The sequence below is a fragment of the Gossypium hirsutum genome, chromosome D04 (assembly GCF_007990345.1).
Source record: "Gossypium hirsutum isolate 1008001.06 chromosome D04, Gossypium_hirsutum_v2.1, whole genome shotgun sequence".
Lineage (NCBI taxonomy): Eukaryota > Viridiplantae > Streptophyta > Magnoliopsida > Malvales > Malvaceae > Gossypium > Gossypium hirsutum.
The window spans coordinates 9,622,588-9,649,135 of NC_053440.1; the positions used below are offsets into that span (position 1 = coordinate 9,622,588).

The 26,548-nt window shown below is 30.6% G+C and overlaps 2 protein-coding genes across 7 annotated transcripts; both read left to right on the forward strand.

Moving 5' to 3' along the window:
• Positions 1-16,894: 16,894 nt before the first annotated feature.
• Positions 16,895-17,839, forward strand: LOC107925998 (uncharacterized). The gene has a single exon (XM_016856764.2). It carries the CDS (start codon positions 16,895-16,897, stop codon positions 17,837-17,839), a length of 945 nt encoding a protein of 314 aa, XP_016712253.1.
• A 4,453-nt stretch (positions 17,840-22,292) lies between these two features.
• LOC107926098 (uncharacterized) lies at positions 22,293-25,708 on the forward strand. 6 transcript variants are annotated; one of them, XR_001692145.2, is made up of 4 exons: positions 22,293-22,540; positions 23,418-23,734; positions 24,709-24,767; positions 25,314-25,708. XR_001692145.2 is itself a non-coding variant. In XM_016856896.2 (4 exons), exons 2-4 carry the CDS (start codon positions 24,598-24,600, stop codon positions 25,555-25,557), a joined length of 336 nt encoding a protein of 111 aa, XP_016712385.1. In that variant the 5' UTR covers positions 22,312-22,540; positions 23,418-24,597; the 3' UTR covers positions 25,558-25,708. The 6 variants fall into 6 exon arrangements, 5 of the variants coding, with proteins under 5 accessions (XP_016712385.1, XP_040947849.1, XP_040947850.1 ...); XM_016856896.2 differs by having other exon boundaries at positions 22,312-22,540; positions 23,418-24,630; XM_041091915.1 differs by having other exon boundaries at positions 22,312-22,540; positions 23,418-23,534.
• The last annotated feature ends 840 nt before the right edge of the window (positions 25,709-26,548 follow it).

A 26,548-nucleotide genomic window follows, 5' to 3' on the forward strand; every position in this document is an offset into this window, starting at 1 on the left:
CTCACTGTATGGAAGATGGAAAGTGTGTCTTGAGCCTTCATTTTTCCACCAATGCGCTGATGAGTGTCGGATCGAGTTTGCAGCCCACGAGCATACGAGACACATGCAAGAATCTCGTATCTTGCAAGTAACCACGAATTTCGATATCTGGGTTTTGTGACAGATTATGTATGAACCCTTCCAAAACATGATCATTCACTTATTTATATCGAATAAATTTAATTAAAATACTTTTAAAAATAAAAAACTTTAAAATTAACTTAATTGAAAATAACGAAATTTAAATTTTTGTCTTACCATTATCGCTTGGGTTGCGGAAATGTGCTTGTCGTCAAAACGAATCCAAGAGGTTATCATTTGTGAAAATTTAATCGAAACGAATAATATACGAAATGATTAAATAAAATTATAATATTTTTAAACAAGAATATCAGAAAATTTAGAACAAAACTTGAGCAAAATTGAGAGAATTGAGAGACTTGAGAGTTTAGAAATAATTTAGAGAGTTGAATTTAAGTGAAAAGAATAAAAAATGACCTAATATTTATAGGAAAAAACTAACCGTTAGGGCCCTTAAAATTTTTACCATTGCCAACGTTCAAAAAGCCGTTAGGGAAATGACCGTTGGTGGAAAGCGTGTCCCGTTGAGCTCGCTTTCACACACTCTCCAAAACAACTTATTTTCTTAATTAAAAAAAATCCTAAAAGACCAATTAAATAAAAAAAACCGTATATATGCCTTATTTAGCCTCTTAACTAATTAAATCAAGTGTCTCAACCACTTGTAAATTAATAAAAGCTAGTAATAATTAAAAATATAAAGAATTAAGAAATAGATATTTGTAAACAGAAAAAAAGACAAAGATAATAGTGAATGAAAACATATAAAAGTTCAATTTTTCTAAAAATAATTAAAATAATAAGAATTTTGGTTTTTTATGAAAAATGTTTTTGACTTTTTTATATTAAATATTAATGATTGGACCTTCTATTCTAGATTTAGCCAACTCATTTAGTTCCATTTTGACGATATCATATAAAATCTTTCATTTGATTTTTATTTTTATTTTATATTTCATAAAACATGTAGTACTCTACCAACTTCGTTTTTGGAGTTTTAGATTTCACTCCCAAAATAAAAGAAGAAGAATCCCATATTATCTTTAACATGATGAAAGAATAACAATATAATATAAATATAAATTTGTGTACTAAAAATACAAATAAAAAATATTAAAGTTATTTTAATTTAAAAAATCCGAGAAACTAGCATTGATATTTAAATATTGAGGAAGAGAAAAATTAAGTTGTCATATTTTCTTTTGGTATAAACTTTTAGGGACTAAGTGTTATCCTTCAGGCTGGAATAGTATTCAAGTAAAGCCTTTCTAACAATTTCAATTTTAGGATTCGAACTTGGTTCAAATATTTAAGAAGTCCACTTCCATTTCTTCCAACTACTTGTTGGTAGTTGTCATTTTTTTAATGTAATAGATTTTAATATTATGCTCCATTTATAAGTATCCTTCAAACTTTTTTTTAGAATGAAAAAGCTTTGGTTTACACTTCGTTCCAACTTTGATATTTGAACTATTGTTGGAACAAATAACTTGTTTTGCAGTTGAAAAACAATTTCGTTCTAACTTCTGTTAGAACAAAGGTTGGAAAAGAATAGATTTTTAACAAGACAAGACAAGATGTAAAGTAAGGAGAGATAACACGCAATATTTGTTAATGCAATTTGAATTCAGCAATCCTACTTTGCGGACCCTTTTCTCAAAGAATGATTTTATTCCACAATTTGTCCGAATCAACATTGGTTAAAACCCAAACTACCCAAATTGAACCTAAATTGTTACAGATCACTTTTTCACAAAATACCTCATTTACATTCAATAAAATAAACTCTCCAAACAATACCTAAAAGAGTGTCACAAAATAACCCAATAAAATAGAAAAATACAAAAGCCAAAGACACTCAACCACTACCACTTAAGGGCTCCACTAGCTAACTATTTATAGTTATTCTCCAACGTTGATCAACAACCAAAAGATAAGACTTTATCATGACTATAAACATTGATTTTTTTAATACTTATCTTGGCAAATAATCCTATAAAAAACTTTATCAAGTATTCCAAAGTTTATTTCAACTAGCCTTATCGAATAAGATAAGGATTGACTTTAGTAACACAAAAGTACTTTTACTCCATCAAAAAAATCGAGTAGGAGTTGATACTTTTTCCCTAAAGCACCCTCGCCAAATTGGTACAATGACTATTGTTGTCTTAAATAGTAAGCAGCATTTGAATGCAAATGAAGGACGACCTGAAGAGGTTTAGGGAAACAAACGAGTGAGGGAGGAGGTGTCGATAAGATCATTGACAATAGATGCATTCTTACGAGTTCGATATTGCTATTGTCAACTACAATAATTATTGGAAATGGGTGGGCCAGGTTAGGTCAATTATGGGACAGACTTGTCATTAAATGTCGTGCGTGCCTGTGCTCAATCCTATTGATTCCATATTTGATGGTTACTCGATGATAATGCCTTTAAGATAACTGGATATTTTTCATTAATCTACCACAAATTGATGTTGCAAATTAGGCTTTTCTGGCGCACTTAAGGAGCTTTATCTCGAGCAAAATAGTCTTTAACATAGTTTTTCGTTATTTTTGTATTTTCAGTTAATAAGTGAAAATGTCTCGTTTTTGTCTATTTTTTAACCTAAATTGGTCGATAATGCCATTGAGAGGTCTGATATGTGTTTGAGTGATGTAAGGAAGTTTCAGAGGTCGAAAACGAGTAAGAACGACACCAAGGGCAAGTATATCATGATATCCATCCCTTGAAATCACGATACCTCCAACAATATAGAAGATTGAAGACACCTTTTAGTGGTATTGTGATATCCACCTTCCAAGGAGAACCCCAAGTTTCAATACTACCCGAGATATCGTGATATCCTCTTTAGGGTATCACAATATCACTTTCGTCAAGTGTATAAACTTGGACAAAATTGGTAGTCTTTGTCTACCTAACCCACCTATCACACAAGGCATGTGTAGGGGCATTTTTGGTAATGAAAAGTCATTAGAATACACTTCAAAATAGCCAAAAATTGTTGAGGAGGAAAGAGACACACATTAGCTTAGTTTTAGGTTTAGTTTTCTCTAGGTTTTCTTTAGTTTTTCTTTGCATTTTTCTAGGGTTTTTATTTTTCTCTTTTTCTACCTTAGATTAGAGTTTATTTTTTTGCATTTACTTCTTGTTCTTGTTACTCTTAGTGTTAGTTAAGTTAGTTATTACTGTAGCTAAAGTTTATTTACATTTTCAGTTATTGTACCTAGTTTTCAAAACTCTTTAAGCTTTAGTTTATTGTATTTCAATTTATTTTACTTTAAATCTATTACAACTTGATCCTTTTATGTTATTTGCTTTAGATTTTCTAGTTAAATGCTTTTGAGTTTCATGCTATTTGAGTTTTCTTGTATAAAAATCTCAACTTTCACATTTTGCTTAAGCTTTACTTTCATGGCTGCCTTGTTTTCTATTTTTTATGTTTATTTCTTTTACTTTGAGCATGAGTAGCTAAACCTCAAAGGAGGTTGGTTGATGGAGATTTGGGTAAACTAAAATATTTAGACAAAGGACTAAATCGTAATAAATTGTACTAAATCGAATAAAACTAAGAACTTAGGTAGTGTCACCCCTAAGAGAATATCAAGATAAAGTGAGACCGGAAGGTAATCTTATCGCGTACCCATTCATTAGTCCTAGATTAACAGGTGAGATCGAAAGATAAACCAAACCTAATTCGTTTAAGTCGGTAAAATTGAGATCAGAAGATAAAATGGAGCCACTTGGTAATTTACGCATTCATGTCCTTCGTCTGAGGTTCAGTGAACCACATCAAAGTCAACCAACCCTCATTAGTTATTTATTAGATAGTCCTTTTAGTTTTACACTATTTGCAATTTAGTCCCTAGAATAGAATATTTAATTTTCTTGCAAACTTATCTTGTTATGAATTGTCGTACTATAGCTGCTCAGACTCTATTGTGTAGGCTAGTTATTGCTCAATTTCCACTTTCTTTGGGTTCAACCCCTTGGAATACTTTGTGTTCCATTGGAAATATTACAACTGACACTGTACGCTTGCAGTAAAACTAGGCTTGAAAAATTGTTATATAAATTCATTGTTTCAATGCGCATGCGCGCAGCTGGTTAGTCGTTTGGATAAAGAGCAGTAACCTACTGGCCTTAAGCCAAAGCATGTAATGTGGATCCATGTCGACTTGATACTCGTGGATCAATTGTCTAGTGATGACAAATTCGTGACGCATGTACCACTATCTGGTCCACTTTCAATGTTCATGAGTTCAATTTTTCCACCCCAGCCTTTATGTTACCATCTCGAACTTTCCTCATGCTTTTCAGCTCCATCGGGAATGGTTGCCACAAGCCAAATTGGTTCAACACCTGATAATTGTGCTACCATTCGACAATGTGAAAGCATATAACAGTCGTGTAAGCCTTCCCTAATATGTGCGCCTCCTCAACTACAGTCTTAGAAGTACAACTTGAATGTCCTTAACTTAGTATGGTGTCTACCAAAACCATAAAAAAACATTTACAGATAACAAAAAAAAAATTATGACAATAAATTCAATAAATAGTAAAACAAAATAAAAACTAACCCCCTCATTGATATATTTATCAATTTCAATAGAGATTTGTGAAAGCTCCAGATAATAAATTATGTGATCCAAATTGACATCAAATCTACAAACATATCGAATTTTTAACAAACATATTATAAAAACTTATAACCTGAAATACATTCTAAATGTTACATATAAATATCTAATTACCTTCTCACTAATGGAAAAAAATGGATGAGAAGGGATCAATGTTATAAATGGCATTCGCATCCAGGCTCATACTTGTCAGAGGGTGCAACAATCGTTTACTTGTTTTTTTTATCTACAGTCGTATTGTTAAGGGCTTGGTATAGAATGGCAATATATCAAACCCCAACTGTATGTGTATGCACAAGCAGTGTTCTCCAACAACAACAAATACATTAAGTGGTAGAGATTCTCAAACTTATCTTCCATAAGCAATCCACTGATGATGTACATTATGTACACTTTAACATTTTGATCAAAATTTTCATCGATCACATTGTTGATTGATAGATGTTGGACTAATATATTTATCCATGTGAACTTCACTTGCCCCTTCCTCTTGAACTCATCACCATTTTCTTGGTAATGTCTAATTAGCCTCTTTATTTCTGGCTCAATATCAAATTCAACCACCCTAATGACAATGACTTATTCAATTGAAATGTCCATTATTAGGACTACATCTTCTAACATGACTGTTACTTCACCGCAGGGAAATTAGAAGGTAAAAGTTTCCTGTGTTCACCTTTCCACCAAGGCTGTGAGCAACAACGATTGCAATAAAATATGATGTACTTCAATCACCATTAAAAAACTTGCTACATCTAAATGGTCTCCAAGTTGAACGTGTTCTTCATCTAACATTGGATAATACGTTACTTCGAATTCAAAAGTTTTGTTCCTCAACCTAGTAAGTAAACAAAAACAAAAAGGAATTCAATGGTTAGGGTTCAATATAAAAAATAATACTAAGATTAAATTTAAAGGACAAATTTAACTAACTAGTTAATAAAAAATTACTATATTAATGACTATTAGAGTTATTTGATTAGCTTCCCTTAAAGAGATCCATAGTTGGGTTTAAAAAGTCTATTTTAAGGTGAAAAATGAAGAATTTAGAAAGATTTTTGACTTAAGAAATCGAAAATGGTGGAAGGCAACTTTAGCTTAGGTGGAAAACCCAAATGAGGAGAGGGTGTATTTATAAGCATGGTGAAAAAATTCCTGAAGAAGCCAACATCTGTGGGTATCACCATTAATTCTTGAGGGTTAGATTTAAGCAATAGATTGAAATTAAATTAGAAAAAAAAATTGACATCTAGGAGTATTAGATCCCTATTAAAGTATTTATGAGGATTAAGTTTACATTAAATAATAAAAAGTTAAATAAATACAAACTCAATACCTATAAATATTGAGTTTAATATAATACTTTCATTAAGCTTAAATTCAATAAATGGAAAATATTAAATGCATAATAATTTAACATATCGGAGGAACATTTATATATTTTGGGTTTAATTCTTACTTGCAGAAAGTTAATCGTCTATATATTAAAAGAAATACGACAATCGTTAATTGAGTATTAATTCGATTAGTATGTAACACTAATTTTATAATAAAATTTGATACTGATAGATATTGAGACATCCTATTTAAAAAAAATCTTGAAGTAAAAAAAAGCAGTTGCCATATGTAATATATATGGTTTCAAAGATCCTATATAAGCCGGTATTTGTCACGTCAATTTACTTAGTGGGTGACCACTTTCCACTATTGTCTCAATTTGGCTCTTTTGCTTTGCTATTTTGATTTCTGAATTGGATTTTTGTCACTTTTTCTTTTATCAAGTTGGACCCTAGTTTTGAGATCATCATACAAATAAATAAATAAAATTAAAATTTTAAAAGCCTAGCTTTTGTTTTGATTTTACTCCATGTTTTGCAGAAAAGGAAAGTGGAAGACTTGAGAGGCGATTGATATTGCTTTGACAGCATTAGCTTGATTAAATAACTTTAATTTGATGTTATCTTTTCAATATATCAAAGATTTGGTTGAATCACACATATATTTGTTATTTAATGATTCAGATTAAATTGCTACTTAATTTATAATCACCCGTAATTCTCTCACCTCTTATTATAATACCAATTAAATTAAAACTCAATCATATATTAAACATTTTTTATAAACCAATTCACAAACTAAACTCCATGAATCACTTGTACAAATAGGCGTTTGTAAAAATAATAATTTCATAATTTGAACTAAGTTTCTCCAACAGAACATTCATGCGCCCAGCTATACCCGAAGCAAGAAAATCAGAGAAGTAAAAAGAGAGAGTTAAAATGGTTAATAAAACTGACAAATGGACCCACTCAAACCCTGTTAGAGGAGCAAAAACAGGTGGGATCACATCAAGCACATCACAAAAAACAATTTTAATGGGATCTCTCCATCTTAATAAAATATGGTGAATAAGATGAAATAGAAGTTTCGTTTGCCGATGGAGCGAGTCCTTTGAATCCGGGTTTTATTCTGCTATTGTTAACATAACAGGGCCAGCTATAAGTTTAATTATTTTTTGCATGACAGAAGTGTGAAATTATTATTTCTTTGAATCTTGATCTCTGCCATTCCATTGTTTTCCTTTTTAAATATTTACTTTTATGTCTTTGTATGCAACCATTTTTTTTAATATTTTCAAGTATATTCGTAATGGTTATCTTGGAGACATGATTCATCTTTTAATGGAGGTCGAAAAATGTTTAAGTTTGTGTTTTGGGATTTATTATTTGCTTAAAAATAGGTATTTGTGCTACTCTTAGACCATTGCCAACTACTCCTAACATCTGTTAATTCATTAAAAGTCGATTTAGTGGTTAAGGGATCCAATGCTTGAAAATATCCTGTTAGCCTGACATCAGGTTTAGATGCAGCTCACATCACAGGTACGAAGGCTGTGTTATAGAAATATTTATTTATTAGGAGAGAGTTATTCCCGAGACAGGAAACATGTGGCGAAGTGCTCAATTTTCAAGTTTCCAGAGGGTCTAATCACAGCATGAAACATAAGTTATTTGGATGGAAATGGTAAAGAAGTCATACCTAATACTCATTTGACATCCACACCGAGAAAAACCCTAGGAATCCAAACCCTCTAAATTAGTATTAAAAAATAATCATTTCTACTACCATAAGAGAATATTGACGTGATGGTTAACAGCGGCTAAATTAATCATAAATACTGACATTGAATTCTCATGCACGATATCAAAAATGAAAATCCAAAAAATAAGAACAATATTTAACATTTATAATGAATGTAGACAAATGGTTATCTAAATTTTATTTAGAATCATTTTGTTCGTTTTTCTAAAGTTTTAAAGAATATTAAAAATATAAAATAATTAAAAATTATAATTATTTTCAAAGTTATTTTTTGAAAAGTATTCTAAATGTATTAATAATAATAAATTGGAAAGATCTGATTTATATTTTTTTGGTTTAATTATATACTAACTTATTCATTAACAGATCATTATTAAAAATCTTCAAGTGGATAATCTTGTAAAAATAAACACAATAATTAAATTAATTGTAAAGGTCAATTTTTAAAGGGTTTATGTTCTAAGCAATGCTTGATTATGCAAAGATATAAAGATATAATAGATAAATATGTTGTTTTGACTTGTAAAAAAAGATGATTTAAAACTTTTGTTAAATATTTAGTTTAAATCGTATGAATTCATCTTTTATCTTTAATATTGTATTAAGAAAAAGATAAACATACTTAAAATTATATCTTAAAAACACACCGCTCAAGAAAACTAAAAATATATATATTCATAAATAATAGAGTGTATAGTTTAAATAAAAAAAATTAACATAACATTATTTATTTTATGAATTTGGTTCTGTATATATCTTATAAATAAAATAAATTCTATTTTATAATTAAAATTCTCAATTTCTTTTTTTTTACAATTTACATATTAATATCACTTATTAATTTTAAATTTTTTTGATCTATGAAATATTATGTATAATTTTTATCATATTTAAAAAAAAAACTCATTATAATAAAAGAACTCAATTGGTATTTGCTAAAATAAGGGAGTAGTGATACATGTAATGGGCGCTGAGAGTGTTATTGTGATAGAAACAAAGAAGAATAAAACTAAGTTGTTTATACAATTCGATTTCCCTATGTCTCTTATGGCCTTACTTGATTTACAATCTCACTTTTGCACATAAATTTTAAATCTCTCTCCAGCAAATTTTCCCCTTGAAAACTTAGTTGGTAAATCAAGTGGTTCACTCATTTATTTACAAAATGAACTCACAATAATGAATTCTTAATGAATAAATTAAGTGCTCAGCTCTCCTCACTTCTAACTTACACAAACCTCTAATATATAAAATATTTGTAAAGCCTTTACAAATATAAAAGATCAATTACACTAAAATAACTTAAAAAGGCTTTACAAATATCCTCATAAAATTTAGAATAAATCATATATCTCCAAGATAAGTCTTCAAATCAATCAAGTCAATCCCCATAAAATAAGAGATTCGACTTACTTGATTCGGATCGATCCAATCTTCAAAAATTTGCTGTTCCACAAGATTGATCTTATGGACCAACATGAATCTATAATATCATCTAACTCATTACTTAATAATTTTGGTACAACGGATTGTCAATTCTAAATAAAGCAAGTTATGATACTTGCACAAAGTTAAGCGTAGTGGTACTGCTTACATAATTACTTTAACAATGACATGTTTTAAGGTTGAATAAGGCTATTATATTTAGGGTATAAATCTGTCTTCACAAAGTAATATTTAATCAATCTTGACCTGCCCAAATCTCATCAAATCAAATACTTAGGATATAAAGGATTGAAACAAATCTTCGTCAAATTAACCCGTATTTTAATACAATCACAAATTTAATTACATAAAATTCACAAAAAAAAATACAAGCAAATAACTAAAATACTTTAATCGAACATGTCAACAATTAAATTAAGTTGTGAACTAGTTACAAATATAATGATGATTGTTAAAATCACTATGGTGAAAACTTGCCTTAACATATAATAATTTAATATATATATATAATAATAAGCACGAAAAAAACTGATTTATTACATAAAACCAAAACCATAATCTTATTAAGCCCCCACTTCTGAGATTTTTAAAGTCTTAAATTGCTCCAATAAATTTAAATTAAAGTCAAGGTTTGTTAGCTTGCCTTACCAAGGACTTGAACCGCTTAACTAGTAAAAGTTTTTATTATTAGAGTTTAAGAGTTTTATATGAAAAACAAATAATAAATTGTTTGAACTAGACTAACTTATCTAATAAAAAATAAGTTTGATTGGTATGTTTGAATTAAATATTTTTCAGTACTAATTAGTCTCTTCAGCTACTCATATCGGCCACTATTAACGAGCCAGACTCATTATTTATTAGATATATATAAAAAAAATAGTTTTCTAGAAAAAAAAAAGGTATCTACCTTAAATTCTTGTAGAGTTTTTGTTTGAGAGAGTTAAGTCCAGAATATTCATAAAAGATAAGAAGCCTTTATTTGGGGGGATGAAATATAGCCATTGTTGAACACGTTTGGTTCCTTTCCGTTGTCTTTTCCCATCATCTGAAAGTAGCCTTAGCAGGCGGTTTATTTGTAGCCACCCACTTGCCAAGCCTGTGGTCCGGTCTGAATGACATTTATGAGTATATAATTCACACCAAAATAATCCAACGATCTTAATTAACAAATTATTATTTTCAAGTGTTTGGTTGTGTTTGAAGTTGGGAGGAATTAGATTTCACATCTAAATGGGGTATCTTTGAAACTACAAGGCATACGCAGCTACACCTTGTACTCTACTCACGTGTTTTGCAACTTATTCGGATTTGCTTAAAAAAGAATTCCGATTCATTTGGTGATTGTCAACTTTAGCCAAATTCAACTACTTATTGTTTTGAATTGGAATAAAATTTTTGGGCCTGAATATTGTTAATATTTTGGATGTATGTAAGCTCGACTTTGAAGATTGGATCAAGCAATCAAATTGTGGAGATTAGATCAGAACAGCATAGAAGATACTATTAAAGAATGAATCTCCAACAATTCAATTTACATGGGTCTTTATTAGTATATTATATTTTGCTATTTTATAATTGTTGTTTAATAAGGACTGGATTGTAATTAATCTCTAGTATGTCAACAAGTCTTGAAAACTCTTATATATTGAGGGACTTGTATAGCTTTTGCATATAGAATTGCGTGCACTAATCTATTCATTGTGGAACGCTTGTTGATTGCATTTGAGAGAGTAATCACGTTTTGTTTACTGCTTAAGTTCTTCGGGGAAGAACTTAGAGCTGAATGATTTAGGTCTTCAGATACAAAATTTAGGTTGCTATATCGAGAGTGTGATAGAACTTAAATCACTTTTTGTATTGGGGACTAAAGATAATTGATTTACTCACCGAGCTAGGCTTTGTAGACGTAGAGAAACTAAACTGCGCAAATAATCCTGTATGTTATTTGTTTACTTTGTTTTTTAGTTTATTCATTACAATGGCAATCAAAGTGGCCACTACAGTTCAACACTTATTTTCTAAGCAATTGGCAACTATTCCATTTAAAAATTGATATTAGAGCCCACTTAATGTATTTGGTGGTGTTTCATGGTGTTGTTGATTGCTAGATATGGAAAGATCTTTGACGACTCGTCCCCCCTATGTTAGACAGTGGCAACTAAGCCTATTAGAAGATAATGGTGAAAGCCTACATCAAGTAAATTGAAGAAAAGACATGGTGCTCTATTCTCATTGGATGTCAAGCACCTATGATTGAAACTAAAACTAGAAAAAATCCTAAATCTAAGTTGGAATGAACTACTGATGAGGTTTAGCCTGGACAGGTAACCTGACATATATATATTCAGCTTGTACAAACAATCAAATGTGTTGTTATAAAGGTTTAGCCTGGACTAGTAAACTAACACGAATATATATTCAAGTCGGATGAGCAATTGGTGAATTGAAGATACATGTCAGACATGTTTAACCTAGACTAGTAACCTAATGTCATTTTAAAGGTTTAGCTCGGACGAGTAACCTGACATGTATATTTTCAGCTGTGACAAGCAATTAGACGTGTCGTTATAAAGATTTAGCCTGGACTAATAACCTGACAAGAGTATACTTAGCTTGGACGAGCAATTGGTGTAATGGAGATACATGCGTATCCGAGTCCGTTTACTATGGTTCATAAGGTGAAACAAATTACATGAATTGAGAAATTGAAACAAGACATAATGATCTTGATATTCACTTGTGAAATGTTGAATTTGAACTTGAACAATGTATTGAATAAATGACATTAGCATGTATACAAATGTTTCATTCCATGATTGAATATGTTTTGGTATTGTTAATCAAAATGACATAAATTGACATGACATGTGATTATGGAATTATATGTTTTATTTACAAGATAAAACTCACCTTATTGATATGTGGTTTTCCATGTATAGTGAACTATACCAAGCTTAATAACTTATTATGTTTGATTGAAAGATAATGTAAGTTTTTGTTCAATGCTTATGAACTTACTAAGCATCTTATATACTTACCCCATTGTTTTCTCCTTTTTCTTACGAATCGTCACCTTGTAGAACATGTCAAGCTGGATTGACTCGAATTTCACATTATCCTATCACCAAATCGATAACTATTTGATTATTTTGAACTTAAGGTTGCGGCATGTATATAGGTGTCTTGATACATACTTAAATGTATACAAGTCTTGATGACTTTGGTAACTTTTTATGGATTTGGTATATAATGATTCTCATGTTGTTCGTGGAAAGTGAATTGGTTAATGCATGAATTAGCAATGCTTGATGAATGTGGGAAGTTAAAACAAGAGTTTACTTAAGTTTGATTTATATGTTTGAGATATGTATTGGTTGATTTGATTCAGTTTTAATGCCATTAAATCAATAAGGTATATAATGTTCACATATGTATAAAATGGTAAGTTTTAATGCATTATAACAAAGGTAAGATTGGTATTTGAAGAGTTACATTGATTTGTTTGAATGACATTTGATTGATTGTATGGGAATGGTTAGCTTGGTAATAGGTTGAACCTATATTGAATTAGTTTGATTTGAAATGATTAATTGACTTGTTTTTATATGTTTTTTTGTATGATTTTGGGCATGTTTTGAATCAGGTGAAGTTAATATTTTGTGCACAAATTAATTAGGTTTGGTGGAATGCTTGAAATAGGTATTAAATGGTTCATTTTTACAAAAACGGAGTCCACGTCCTGACGAGTAACCTTCCTCATTGCAACGTCGGTCGACAGTAAGTCACGTCATGATGTCGAGTGGCCTAAGGTCACAATGCGAGAAACTATTTAGCGACGTCACGACGTGGAGGATGAGATGTCATGACATTGACCCTAAACTTTTAAAACTTTGCAATTTGGTCCTATTTCACACTCGAGTCAACAAAAGAGCTTTTGTAAGCTCGATTTTGATTGTTTAGCAATAAATGAATATGTTTGGCATTGAATTACTTATGCATGTGAATATTTTACTGTAAATTAATTGTAGTTGTTCCGGAAATGAATGTAGCATCTTGTAGTTTGGACTCGACGATCGGGTCGAGAGTGGGGTGTTACACCATATTTGAAGTTGGCAATTTATTGAGACAAAATCTTTCGTCTTTGAATAATATTGATATTCTGGAGGTATGCAAGCCTGACCTTCAAGACCAATCCATTTAAATCAAATTTCCTTAAAGATTAGATTGAATTGGATCAAGCAATTAGATCCCTGATATTATGAAAATTGGATTGGAATAGCATTGAAGATACCATTAAAGAATGAATCTCCAACAATCCACTTTACATTAGTCTTTATTAGTATATTGTATATTTCTATTTTATAGTTATTATTTAGTAGGGATTTAATTACAATTGATCTTTAGTACGTTAGTAAGCCTTGAAAACACTTATATATTGAGAAACTTATATAGGTTTTGCATGGAGAATTGAGAGCACTAATCTATTCATTGTGGAACACTTGTTGAGTGCATTTGAGAAAGTACGCATGTTTTGTTTACTACCTAAGTTCTTAGGGAAAAACTTAAGAGGTGAGTAATATAGGTCTTTAGATACAAAAGTGAGGTTGCTATATCGAGAGTGTAATAGAACTTAAAGGGTAAGTTCTTCTATTATACCCTACTTTGCATAAGTTAAGCATCTAGTACCTATACTTTAATTTGGTTATTTTCAGTCCTTGTTCTTATATAATTTGAAAATTTTAGTCCTAACCAAATGATAATTATTAAATTTATTAAGTTATGTTCTATTATTTTTAAAATTTGATGTGTCAAAGATATTATGACATATGTAATGCTATGTTTTTTTTTTGTTATTTTCACGTATTACTCACAAAAAATCAATTGATAGATTTAATGGTTGTCATTTGCATTAAGACTAAAGTTTTAAAATTAAAAAATATAGCCACTAAGAATGATCCAATTGGTGAATGTGGACTAAATCTATAACTTTATGCATAATACAAGACTAATTACATAATTTAACCAAACAAATTTAATTGTTACACTTCGGTCATGATTAAAATTTCAAAATTCAAAAAGTACAAGTATTAAAATTGATCAAATTAAAGTACATGAACTAAATTCATAATTTACACAAAGTATAAGGTCTAATAGCAAAATTTGACCAAACTTAAATCACTTGTTGCATTGGGGATTAATGATAGTGGATTTACTCATTGAGCTAGGCTACACGATCGTAGGGAAACCAAACTGTGTAAACAATCTTGTGAGTTATTTGTTTACTCTATTTTTCGGTTTCTTCAACACAGTGGTAACTGAAGTGGCCATTGGAACCAAACACTTCCATTCAACACTCTATTTTCTATCGAATTGGCAATTGTTAGATTCAACAAAAACAACTAAAACTGGAAATATAAAAAGGAACACAACAAATTGGTTGCAGTTTGAATCTAGTCCTACCTCTGTATAGCCTAGTCCAAAGAGTATTACACTATAATTCAATCGTACAAGACACTTTCTATTATGAAAACTTAGAATAAATTGATAAAATAATTTATTAAAAAATGAATAGATTTGATCTCTCTAATTTGCACAAGTAAACATTAAATAAATCTATATTGTACAGATTTTTATAGACTTATAAATCAAGCTAGTTTGATTGCAAAATTAATGACTTTTCGTTTAAAATAAACTCTTTCTTTTGAAATGAGGTAAGATAGAGATCTTCATCACTTGAACTTCTTTGATTGTATCTCTTAAAATTAAATAAATTAATCATACTAGATCACTTCATATATCCTTACTTTGAGTGATAATAATAGTGAAGTTGGTTGCATAATAACCCTTAGAAAGAATAGATTAAACAACTAAAATTTTCAAAGTAAACTATACCAACAAAATAGACAACTTATCACTAGTTTAGTTGCATGGCCAATTGCATAATTTATTTATTTTTTAATTAGTACCAGTAATCAAAGATGGCCCATCTTTAATTTTGTCTATAGTTTGGCATTATCCCATAATTACTATGAACCACCAAACATTAAACATGAATCTATTCTTTAAATTTGTGATGGGAGATATTAGAAGTTAGGAATTTTCAAGTTTCAACTTACAATCTTTTAACTTATGCTTTTATTGCTGATATTAAATACAAAGAAGATTTCATGAATGAAATCAATCAAAATTAAACCCCGAAATCCTAAAACAATTCCAAAAACGTGAACCGCAAGTCTGGTGAAGCAACTCTCAACTTCACAAGTAATTGGCTTGTCATTTCATGTCCCTTTCATTTCGTATTCTTGTAAAGTTTAAACCACCACCCACTATCCAGCCGGATTCAAATTTCTATAATTGGACTAACCCATTTTTTATTATTACTTATTTTATATCGGAGATATTCAATTCAACTCTATCTACAACATAAGCAAAACATGAGAAGTGAGCTATATTTTTCACTCCTCTAATTCAACTTAATCTTCAACCTACAAATTAAACTAATTCAAAGTTTAAGTTCCAAATTTCAAGTTTATTGTTTAGAGATCCATTTGAAAAAAAATTTCAAAGTGTCATCCGCTAGGCAGTCGGCGCTGTACTCAACAACCAAAAGTATTGAAAAGTTGTGTATGGTTAACAGAGGGAGGTGCCTCGATTAGAGAAGACTGCTACCTGCAAGACTTGAGATAAATGTTAGTATTGGACATGTGAATACTTATAATAGTACTTAAGGGTGTAGTATATTAAACCACCGACCAATACATTATATAAGACTTATAAATAAATATGATACCGCTTGAGTCACTTAAACTCGACTTGCATGGGGTAATTATTAATTTTACCTTATAACAGTAATTAACTTAATATATTTACATGAATTTTTAATATATTAATAAGTTGAGTTAAATATGTAATATCTTATGTAAAAAAAAGAACACTATACATTTCCCAAGTTTCCTGAAGTGGATCTCAAATGGGTCCAAATTTAATTTAGCAAGCTTGCTGAATTGCAGGCCTAGTTCTTAACATTGGGCATATAAATATCCATATGCAAATGAACTTATACCAAATCAAGATAATCAATACTCAATATGAAACATATGGGTCTACATAATGACCCAACAATGATAATAAACCTTTTAGTTATTGAATTAATGTCCAATACATTTCAAACTTAAGTTTCACCCTTAGCCCTTTTTTTCCCACTTACAGCAGATGGTAAAAGAAATTGTAAATATTTATATTTAAACTTGAACTTATGAAACATTATATTTAAGTCTGCTATTAGTACCAATTTTGTATTTCGCCTTTTTATCTCTTATAAAAACAATACATTTCAATTTAAGACAGCTCCTTTTTTTTGACAAAAAGATAAAAGGAAAAGAAAAGATAAGTCTCCTCTTAAGTCAAAGAAGATGTGAACCAAACCAACCAACTAGCATTTCCTTTAACTTTCCACCAATATGACAAACCATGGAAAGTCAATCCCTTGGAAAGACTTCCACTTTGTAGTCTTCACCTTCATATTGAGTCATTGAGTGTGAGGATAAGGTATTACAATACAGTTGCTTAGATCACTACGATGGAAAGCTCATCAAGGTTGATGAAAGACAGACTTGGGTTCTTTGAGATAATCCAACAATCTCTGAAAATCCCATTGAATAATCCCAACTTCATTTTATTAACCTTCCTCACTTCCTTCCCTCTTTTTTGTTTCCTCGTTTTCTACGAGATCATCCTTCAGCATACCCTGATTGAATCCGCACAAATCTTTCAGAAAACATTTGATAACTATGAAAGACTAACCAAAATTGGGTACTTGTTAGAGAAAGTTTCTCCTATGGATCTTTTCGTGTGTGTCCTATTTATGGGAACCCTCCATTTCGTAGACCTCTTCAACACCATTGCAATCGTGGATATTGCATCAATGATATATGCAGGAGAAAAACCCATCAGCCTCAAACACATGATTTGTAGATCTATCAACGAAACAAGGTTCAAAGGGCCTCTGATCACATCAATTTGTTCTCTCTCTTTAGCTGCCCTTGTTCTCCTTGGACTGATCTCCTTTGCAACAAGCATATACATATTAGCATCATTAGCTGTCTTCTTCATGGTGATATTTATGGTGCCTTTTATAGCTTTATTGGTGAAGTACCTCGAATGGAGTGCGATTTGGAACATGGGGATTGTGGTTTCGATCCTGGAAGATAATAAACAAGGCGATGTAGCATTATTGCTCTCATCGTATCTCAGTAGATGTAATAGGGGTGGTGGATTCTTCTTAATGCTTGGATTCTTTGTTTGGAGATTTGGGTTACGATTTGCTTTCCTTTATAGAACGTGGTACAATGGAGACAGTAGCATTGGGGAAACGACTCTACATATTAGCCTAGTTTGCTTGGGGAATTTGGTAAAATGGGTGGCCCTCATGCTTTACTTTTATGATTTTAAGAAGCAAACTTCCTCTAGGATTAGTGATGTTGAAGACGCAAAAATTCAGGAACGAAGATCTGCAGCTACATAATAAATTTTCATGTTTAACTTTGGCATTTTACCAAATCTGTATAATTGTCTTGTTTTTACATGGAATTGTTATTACTAAAGCTTGATCTTGCAGTTCGTGTTCTAGTTCAATTGATCTAATAATCTGTGTTTGTAAATATTAAGAAACTGAAAATTATTTTTATTGATTCTTAAGGATCATTTTTTTTATATAACTGCTAAGTTTTAAGTTCAAATCTTACTCATTTCTAATTAAACACTTTCTTATTTGGTTGATGGAGGTCTTTATACTAAAAGTTAGATTGAATTTAGACCCTTATATTAAAAAAAATAAACAAATTAGTCCATGTATGTTAGATTATATAGCAACCTAATCCTTCTATTAAAAAATCATCCATTTTTTATTAAAAATTGGTCATTGTTCATCAGAATGAGGTACACGTAGCATGTCATATATTATTGTCTGGCTATTCTGTCGGCCACGCCTATTTTTAATAGTACAATGGAATGAAATTTTTAAAAGAAATGATTAATTTGCTATTTGAAATAACGTACAGGGTCTAATTAGATCAATTTTTGAGTAGAGAAAATAAAATGTAACTTGACTCCTAGTACAGGGTGGCTTCTATAGTAACTTAAGCTTTATTAGGTGGCAGTAAAATTAAATATTGAAGTGAAAATCCAAAAGGATGCCTTCGAGATTTTGTGAATGCGTTGAAATCATAATTCCTCTTTTGGTCCCCTAATCTTTATTTTTAAACTTAAATGTAAAATTGGCCTCAAACTATATCTCATTTCTCATTTAGGTACTTGAAGAATTTTTAGTAACCCTAAAGAAGAATATAAGTTAATACCTTGAAGATGATATTATTGGAAGGAGTAACCACGAGCCCAAACAAAGATCATAAAATATATTGGAGAATAAAAAAAAACAATCATAGAATTTTTTACTAAAATAAAAATTAAAGAAAAAGTTAAATTAAATTTAAATTTAAAAATTAATTATATTTTTATAATTACATATAACTTATTATTTATTTACTTTCATCATCTTTCTTTCCTTCCTCCCTACCTTCCATTTCGTCATTTCTTTCTTCTTTTTTACTTCTTCTATTGTTATTCCCTAAATTGAGTATAACAAACACCTCAAATCAATGAGATAGAGTTTTACAAATATAAAAGGTTACAACTCACCAACTAAAACAAATAAGCTAATGATATATATTTAAAAAGAAGGTTTATATCACGATTCGACCTTGAGCTATACTCATTTTTTTCATTTTGATGTCAAAATTTTTTTTTCCGCTTTAACACCTTAACTATCATTCTATAATATGTTTGTTTCAAAAAGTTAATGATGTTAAAAATGATAATTAGCATGTCTAGCCTATAGTGCCAAGTAGTGTTTATTTTTTCAAATAATCAATTTATGTGCTAACACTCTATACCCGATTCGATTTACTGAATTCAAATATAAGATGTCACAATAATTACATACTCACTACACCAAAATAGGCTTTTAGCGGCATTTTTAGCGGCGTTTGGATAAAAAACGCCACTAAATATTGATTATTAGCGGCGCTTTATGGAAAACGCCGCTGAAAATAAGCATTAGCGGCGTTTTCCAAAAAGCGCCGCAAACAACCTAAGCCCAACGACGCCGTTTTCTTAGCTTTTGGGGATTTAGCGGCGTTTTTAATAAAGCGCCGCTAATGGTCAGGGCTTTAGCGGCGTTTTTGAGGAAGCGCCGCAAAAAAAAACATAAGCCCAACGACGCCGTTTTGTGGGCTTTTGGGGGTTTAGCGGCGTTTTTAAGAAAGCGCCACTAATAGTCAGGGCTTTAGCGGCGTTTTTGAGAAAGCGCCGCAAAAAAACATAAGCCCAACAACGCCGTTTTTTGGGCTGTTGGGGATTTAGCAGCGTTTTTAAGAAAGTGCCGCTAATGGTCAGGGATTCAGCGGCGTTTTTGAAAAAGCGCCAAAAAAAAACATAAGCCCAACGACGCCGTTTTGTGGGCTTTTGGTGATTTAGCGGCGTTTTTAAGAAAGCGTCGCCAATGGTCAGGGCTTTAGCGGCGTTTTTGAAAAAGCGCCGCAAAAAAAAAGTCCAACGACTCCGTTTTGTGGGCTTTTGGGGATTTAGCGACGTTTTTAAGAAAGCACCGCTAATGCTTAGGGCTTTAACGGCGTTTTTGAGAAAGTGCTGCAAAAAACATAAGCCCAACGACGCCGTTTTGTGGGCTTTCAGGGATTTAGCGGCGTTTTTAAGAAAGCGCAGTAAAAAAACATAAGCCAAATGACACCATTTTGTGAGCTTTCGGGGATTTAGAGGCCAAAAAAATAATGACACGTAGAAATAATTTGAAATAAAACACATGAAAAAATTAAAATACTATTATTTAAAATAATTGTAAAAGAGATAATAATAAATTTGTTTAGGGTTTTTGGTTTAGGGTATATGATTTATCTAAGATTTAAGGCTGGTTTAGGGAGTATGTGTTTAGGGATTATGGATTAGGGATTATGGATTAGGGGTTGGGATTTAAGGGTTAGGGGTTTAGGGGTTAGACGTGCTAGAGGTTAAAAGTTAGGGATTTAGGGGTCGAGTTAGGGTTTTGAGTTTAGATTAATTATTTTTAATTTATATTTTAAATATATTCTTATATAATTGTAAAAGAGATAATAATAAATCAAATATATTGAAATTATGAGTATAGTTTAAATTATTTAAGAGATATATAATAGATAGACTTTATATGTATTGAATGATTAATTTAGGGTTTACTTGAGATTTTTTAAATGATAAAAATTTTATACAATTAATTAATGCTTTTATATTTAAAAAAATTTAATCTAAACCATTTGATATATTTAAGTATTAGTTTAAATAGAATTAATAAATAAGTTAAAAAAAAGTAATAGATTGATATGGATATTTAGGTATAATTATTTATTTTGGAGAGGACCAAATTATAAGAAAAAAATACAAAAATAAAAATGAAATAAAAATGATATGGATATATAGGTAATTATTTAATTTAGATAATTCTAACTTAATAATTAATTACAACTATTTTATCATTTGTTTTCTTATTAAAATATACAATATATATTTATTTTGAGATTACTTATTTTTTTTATTTTATAAAAAATCAATTTATAAAAAACAAAATAAAAAAAATTAGCAGAGCAAAACGGCGTCATTTTGTTCAAAATGAAATAATATTTTGCGGCGTTTTTATGGAAAACGCCGCAAAAAATAAATCAATTTTAAAAAAATAAAAAAATTTGGCATAGAAAAACGGTGTCATTTTGTTCAAAATGAAATAGCGGCACCGCTAAAATAAATCAATTTAGTAAAAAATAAAAAAAAAATTTGTATAGCAAAACGGCGTCATTTTGTTCAAAATGAAATCGCGGCGTTTTTATAAAAAAACACCGCAAAAATAAATCAAATTATAAAAAACAAAATAAAAAATTTTTAGAATAGCAAAACGGCGTAGTTTTGTTCAAAATGAAATTTTTTTGCGGCGTTTTTGCAATAGTGGCGTTTTTGTAAAAAACGCCACAAAATAATTTTACTTTAAAAAAATAGCCCCCTTTTAGCATAGCATAGCAAAACAACGTAGTTTTATTCAAAATGAAATTTTTTTGCGGCGTTTTTATGAAAAACGCCGCTAAAGGTAAGCAATAGCGGCGTTTTTGTAAAAAACGCCACAAAATAATTTTACTTTAAAAAAATAGCTCCCTTTTAGCATAGCATAGCAAAACGGCGTAGTTTTGTTCAAAATGAAATTTCTTTGCGGCGTTTGCGTAAAAATGCCGCTAAAGGTAAGCAATAGCGGCGTTTTTGTAAAAAACGCCACAAAATAATTTTACTTTTAAAAAATAGCCCTCTTTTAGCATAGCATAGCAAAACGGCGTAGTTTTATTCAAAATGAAATTTTTTTGCAGCGTTTTTATGAAAAACGCCGCTAAAGGTAAGCAATAGCGGCGTTTTTGTAAAAAACGCCACAAAATAATTTTACTTTAAAAAAATAGCCCCCTTTTAGCATAACATAGCAAAACGGCGTAGTTTTGTTCAAAATGAAATTTTTTGCGACGTTTGCGTAAAAACGCCGCTAAAGGTAAGCAATAGCAGCGTTTTTGTAAAAAACGGCACAAAATAATTTTATTTTAAAAAAATAGCCCCCTTTTAGCATAGCATAGCAAAATGGCGTAGTTTTGTTCAAAATGAATTTTTTTTGCGGCGTTTGCGTAAAAACGCCGCTAAAGGTAAGCAATAGCAGCGTTTTTGTAAAAAACGCCACAAAATAATTTTACTTTTAAAAAATAACCCCTTTTAGCATAGCATAGCAAAACGGCGTAATTTTATTCAAAATAAAATTTTTTTGCGGCATTTTAAATAATAGCGGCGTTTTTAGAGAAAACACCACAAAAATAATTTCACTTTAAAAAATACCGCCATTTTATAAAATCCCGATTCCGAAATTCCCTTTCCCCCCAAAAATCCCTAATTTCCCACATCCAAGAAAAAAACCCAAAAGCTTATTCTACTGATCTGTGTTTCTTCCCAACTAAAGCCAAGCCAGTTCTTGTTTGTTCTTCTTCTTAAAACTCTCAAATGGATAAAAGTGGTCCAAAATCAAAGCACCCAGAACCAGGAAACCAAGGAAACGATGAGAAAAAGAGCAAAAAGGGATTGCGACTATTAGCTCGAGCAGGTTCTTTTTCTTGTTCCTTACTAATGCAACATATTCTGTTTTTAATATCTCACAAAAGTAACATTACAGACACTATTTTACAGTTGTCTAGTGTCTGAAAATATGGATATTTGCAGGGATTGAACTATGTTGGTTCAATGTGCTTTTCAGATTACGCATTTGTTCCTGTTGCTTCTAACGTTTTGCTGTTTAAATGCATGGCTTGTGCCTTTCCTTTCAATTTCCAAAAACCAAAAATTGAACTCCACTCCGACAACACACACAAACGCCTCTTACATTTCTGCTTATTTTTAGGGTTAATTTTTTCTTTTATTAACCTAAATTTCATTTCTCCATCCCAAAAATTCTTGGATCAGGTAACTTGAAGAGATAAGCATATTCAGTTTTTTCCTTTAAATGTTTTTGCGGGTTAAAAATCAAATTTTTTTACCGTCCATTTGTTCATCTAAAACTTTTTTGATCCTGGGTTTTGTCTAATATTAATAAAAATCTTTATATTTGCTTCAAATTAAAATCTCTTCTGCATGGAGAAAAGCAGCAAAATTATGATTGTTATTTTTCCGGGAATCTTGTTGTTCATTCCTGTTTGAAGATTAAATTAGATTGAAAATATTAATCTAAAATTCTGATTCTTTCCTTGTTTGGTTGGTTTGATAATGTGGTGCTTAGAATTAATAATAATGATGTTTTTGGAATGAAGTTGTAGCTAATGTTAATAGTTACAAGCCTTTGTGGGGGTAAAATATTCATCAGCCTTGAGGTAATCGATATTCAAGTTACATACATATGATTAGAAATATTCATAAGCTTATATAATTCATCAGCATACAATATTGGCATCTGCTCACCCATTGTTTTGGGTTTGTTGTTGTTGCAGGGAAGTGAGAAGCTCCTTCAGCTAGTCTCAAATTACTCTATGGTTTCAAACTTGAAAAGATAAGCATAGAGAAATGTCGATCACCCACACTAATTTCCTGTCCTGAACAGTTCTATGGTGATGATAAATAATTTGTTTGTGGGATGAACTTGCCTAATGTCTTATAGGTTTAATAGAAAGCTCATCTGTGAAGTTGGTTTGCGTAACCTCCCTTACTTTTACATAATTAAGTAAACTCTATTTTGTCACCCTATCTTTTCCAGCTGTAGTTACAGTCGAAGTCGCAGCGTATCCAGTTTAATAGTCCTACCGTAAAGGTTTCAATATCTTAATTATCTCTTTCTTTTATCATCTGGCATCTACGTTTTGAATTAAAAAAAAAAGCAGTTAAATTTATTTCATATCTGTCATTCTAATTGCATATCTCTTATTTTTTAATTTATCAATGTCATTCTAATTTGTTTATCATTAGTATTGTGTAAAAAAGCTTATCTTTCATATTCCTTTCATCTGCCAAAGGTTTATGTTTGTTTGTTTAAATTTTTAGCTTAGTTTATACTTTATGCTTTAACTATTAAATACAATTACAGTAAGTAAATTAGGGCCAGTGATATTTTTTTATATATTGTTCTAAAGTATTTATATTTCTTTAAATTTGCATTGTCTATTTTTGTTTTCACCCTTTTTTTTCCCTTGATTTTTTACATACAAAAATAAAACTAAAAGAGTAGTGTTAGTCGATCCTCTAAAAGAGTTCCATGTCTAACATGCAAAGGAATGGGTCATACAGCTGAATATTGCCTAGTCTGTCAGGCATCTGGTGCTGATTAGTCTGCTCCTAGAACTTCTAGAGAATAGGTAAATAAAGGCAATAAGTTGAAAGCTACAATTGAGGTAGCTATGCGTTTGAAGCCTGGAATATGTGAAAGAAAATTGAGGGGTTAATAATGCGATTTTTTTTAATGGCAGAATGATGGTTAGGTTTAGCTTAGTTTATTTTAGTATGTACGAAGGTTAGGTTTAGCTTCTAGATGCTTAGTTTATTTTAGTATCAGTAGCTTAGTTTATTTATTGTGATTTGAGCTTCTGGCATTTTATATTATTGATTCTGAATAGGTCTGGTGCCAGCTCCTGCTGTAGTGGTGTTATTATTTTGAACAATCTATACTCTATAAATAGGATGCTGTTATCTGCCGTTGTGCATAATTGCAGAGTATGTTCAGATTCCATGGACGTTTTACAATGATACTATGAATGAGTTTTACAATTTTTCTACTTATTTTTTGTGCAGGGTAGTGATGCCTTGTCAATGGCTGAAGGACAAAATGAAATGCAAAAGCTTTTCAAGGAGTAAGCCACTTTTTTATTAGAACAAGCCTGTATGTCTGTTGAGAGTACTTGTCATAATAAATTGTTTGCACGCCCTTTGGTTCCATGATTGAATCATAAAAATCAGTTAATTGGCTTTTTATGCTATTATCTCTTTAACTTTCTGAATGGCCCTTCCACTTTGATATTTCGTTGATGTAAAAGATGCTGGGAGCTCCACATTGATTTAAATGTGTTTTTAATTTATTTATTTATAGTGCTATTATCCCTTTCAGTAACAGCCAAACTCCAGTTTTCTGTCTTAGTCTGAAGTTATGGTAAGTTCTTAATGTTAGCATCTCCCTTAAAATCTGTCTTGGAGGATACTAAATGGATTTATTCTATATACTGAGGTTAGAAGCACATGTATATTAGACTTGAATTGTTTTAGATAATAATTCATTTGGTAGTATTCTCTAGTTTTTTGGATGATCAGAAATGTGCTTGATATAGTCGTTCACTTAAATGTCTTTCTAACTGTTTCTTTTTTAACCTGACAATTTCATTGTTTGTCTTAAATAATTACAGATATGGCGTGACTCCATTTACTCTGCTGAAAGGGATTTTTATTCAGGGTCCCATCTTTGTGTCTGAGTCACAAAAAAGACTACCTACAGAAGATAAAAGTGGTGCTGGTATCAGAATTCATGATAACAATGAAGGAGAGGAATCCGCGGCAAGGGGAAGTGTCACTGGGAGATTTAATATGGCTCAAACTCCTTGGGGAAACATGGTGGCCTGCAGTGGTATGCCTATTGCTGTGGTTGTTTGATCTAGCAACTAGTTCTCTTTTTCGGCCTTTTAAAGATTAATTAGCATTTGGAGCAGAATTATGTAGTTCTGTGGATTTTATTTGTCGATATTGTTTCAGGTTGTATTATTAATTGTGTTATTAATTTATTATTTTAAATTCTAAAACTAAATTCATTAATTTTTATATATAGTTTTAAAGTTTAAAATTTTCATAGAAAATTTAATTTAAATAATATTTTTTATTTATTCTAAAAAGTATATTTAAAGTTCAAATATAAAAAACAAAATAAAATATAATATTTATCATAAAAATAAATATTATTTGATTAAAATATTTTTTTAAAAGTTATATTTTTAGTGTCGTTTTTGTTAGAAACGTCGCTAAAGGTTTGTTTTTTAGGTCATATTTTTAGTGGCATTTGTGACAAAAGCGTCGCTAAAGCTCATGGTCTTTAGTGGCGTTTGTGATAGACGCGCCGCTAAAGGTCATGGTCTTTAGCGGCGTTTTTTTGCATAAACGCCGCTAAAGTTAGTGGCGTCTTCTGTAGTGGCACTTTTTGCGGCGCTTTCTTTTAGTGGCGTTTAAAAGTGCCGCTAAATGCCTAAAAAAACGCCGCTAAAAGCCTGTTTTGATGTAGTGACTTGTCAAAATTTTACAATCTATAAAAGCCTTATTGAATGCACCCCTTATTTATTTAAAATCTTTTCTAGGACAATAAGTTTGAATAAAACATTTATAGTTTGTTACACACTTTCCAAGGTAGTTTAAACCTTACAACCTAGATGTTTGATTTAACAAACATATTCGCAGCGTATATTACTAATTGTCATTTAAAAACATATTTCTAATAATGTCCATCTGTATGCATAATATTTCCCTCGGTCTACCACCATGACACATCCCTAGCTTGGCCCCTTTCGATTCACTGGTTCGATTATCAGACCTGCATACCAAAAGATGCATATAAGTTCAAAGGAACTTAGTGGGCCTCACTCATTATTACCTTTTA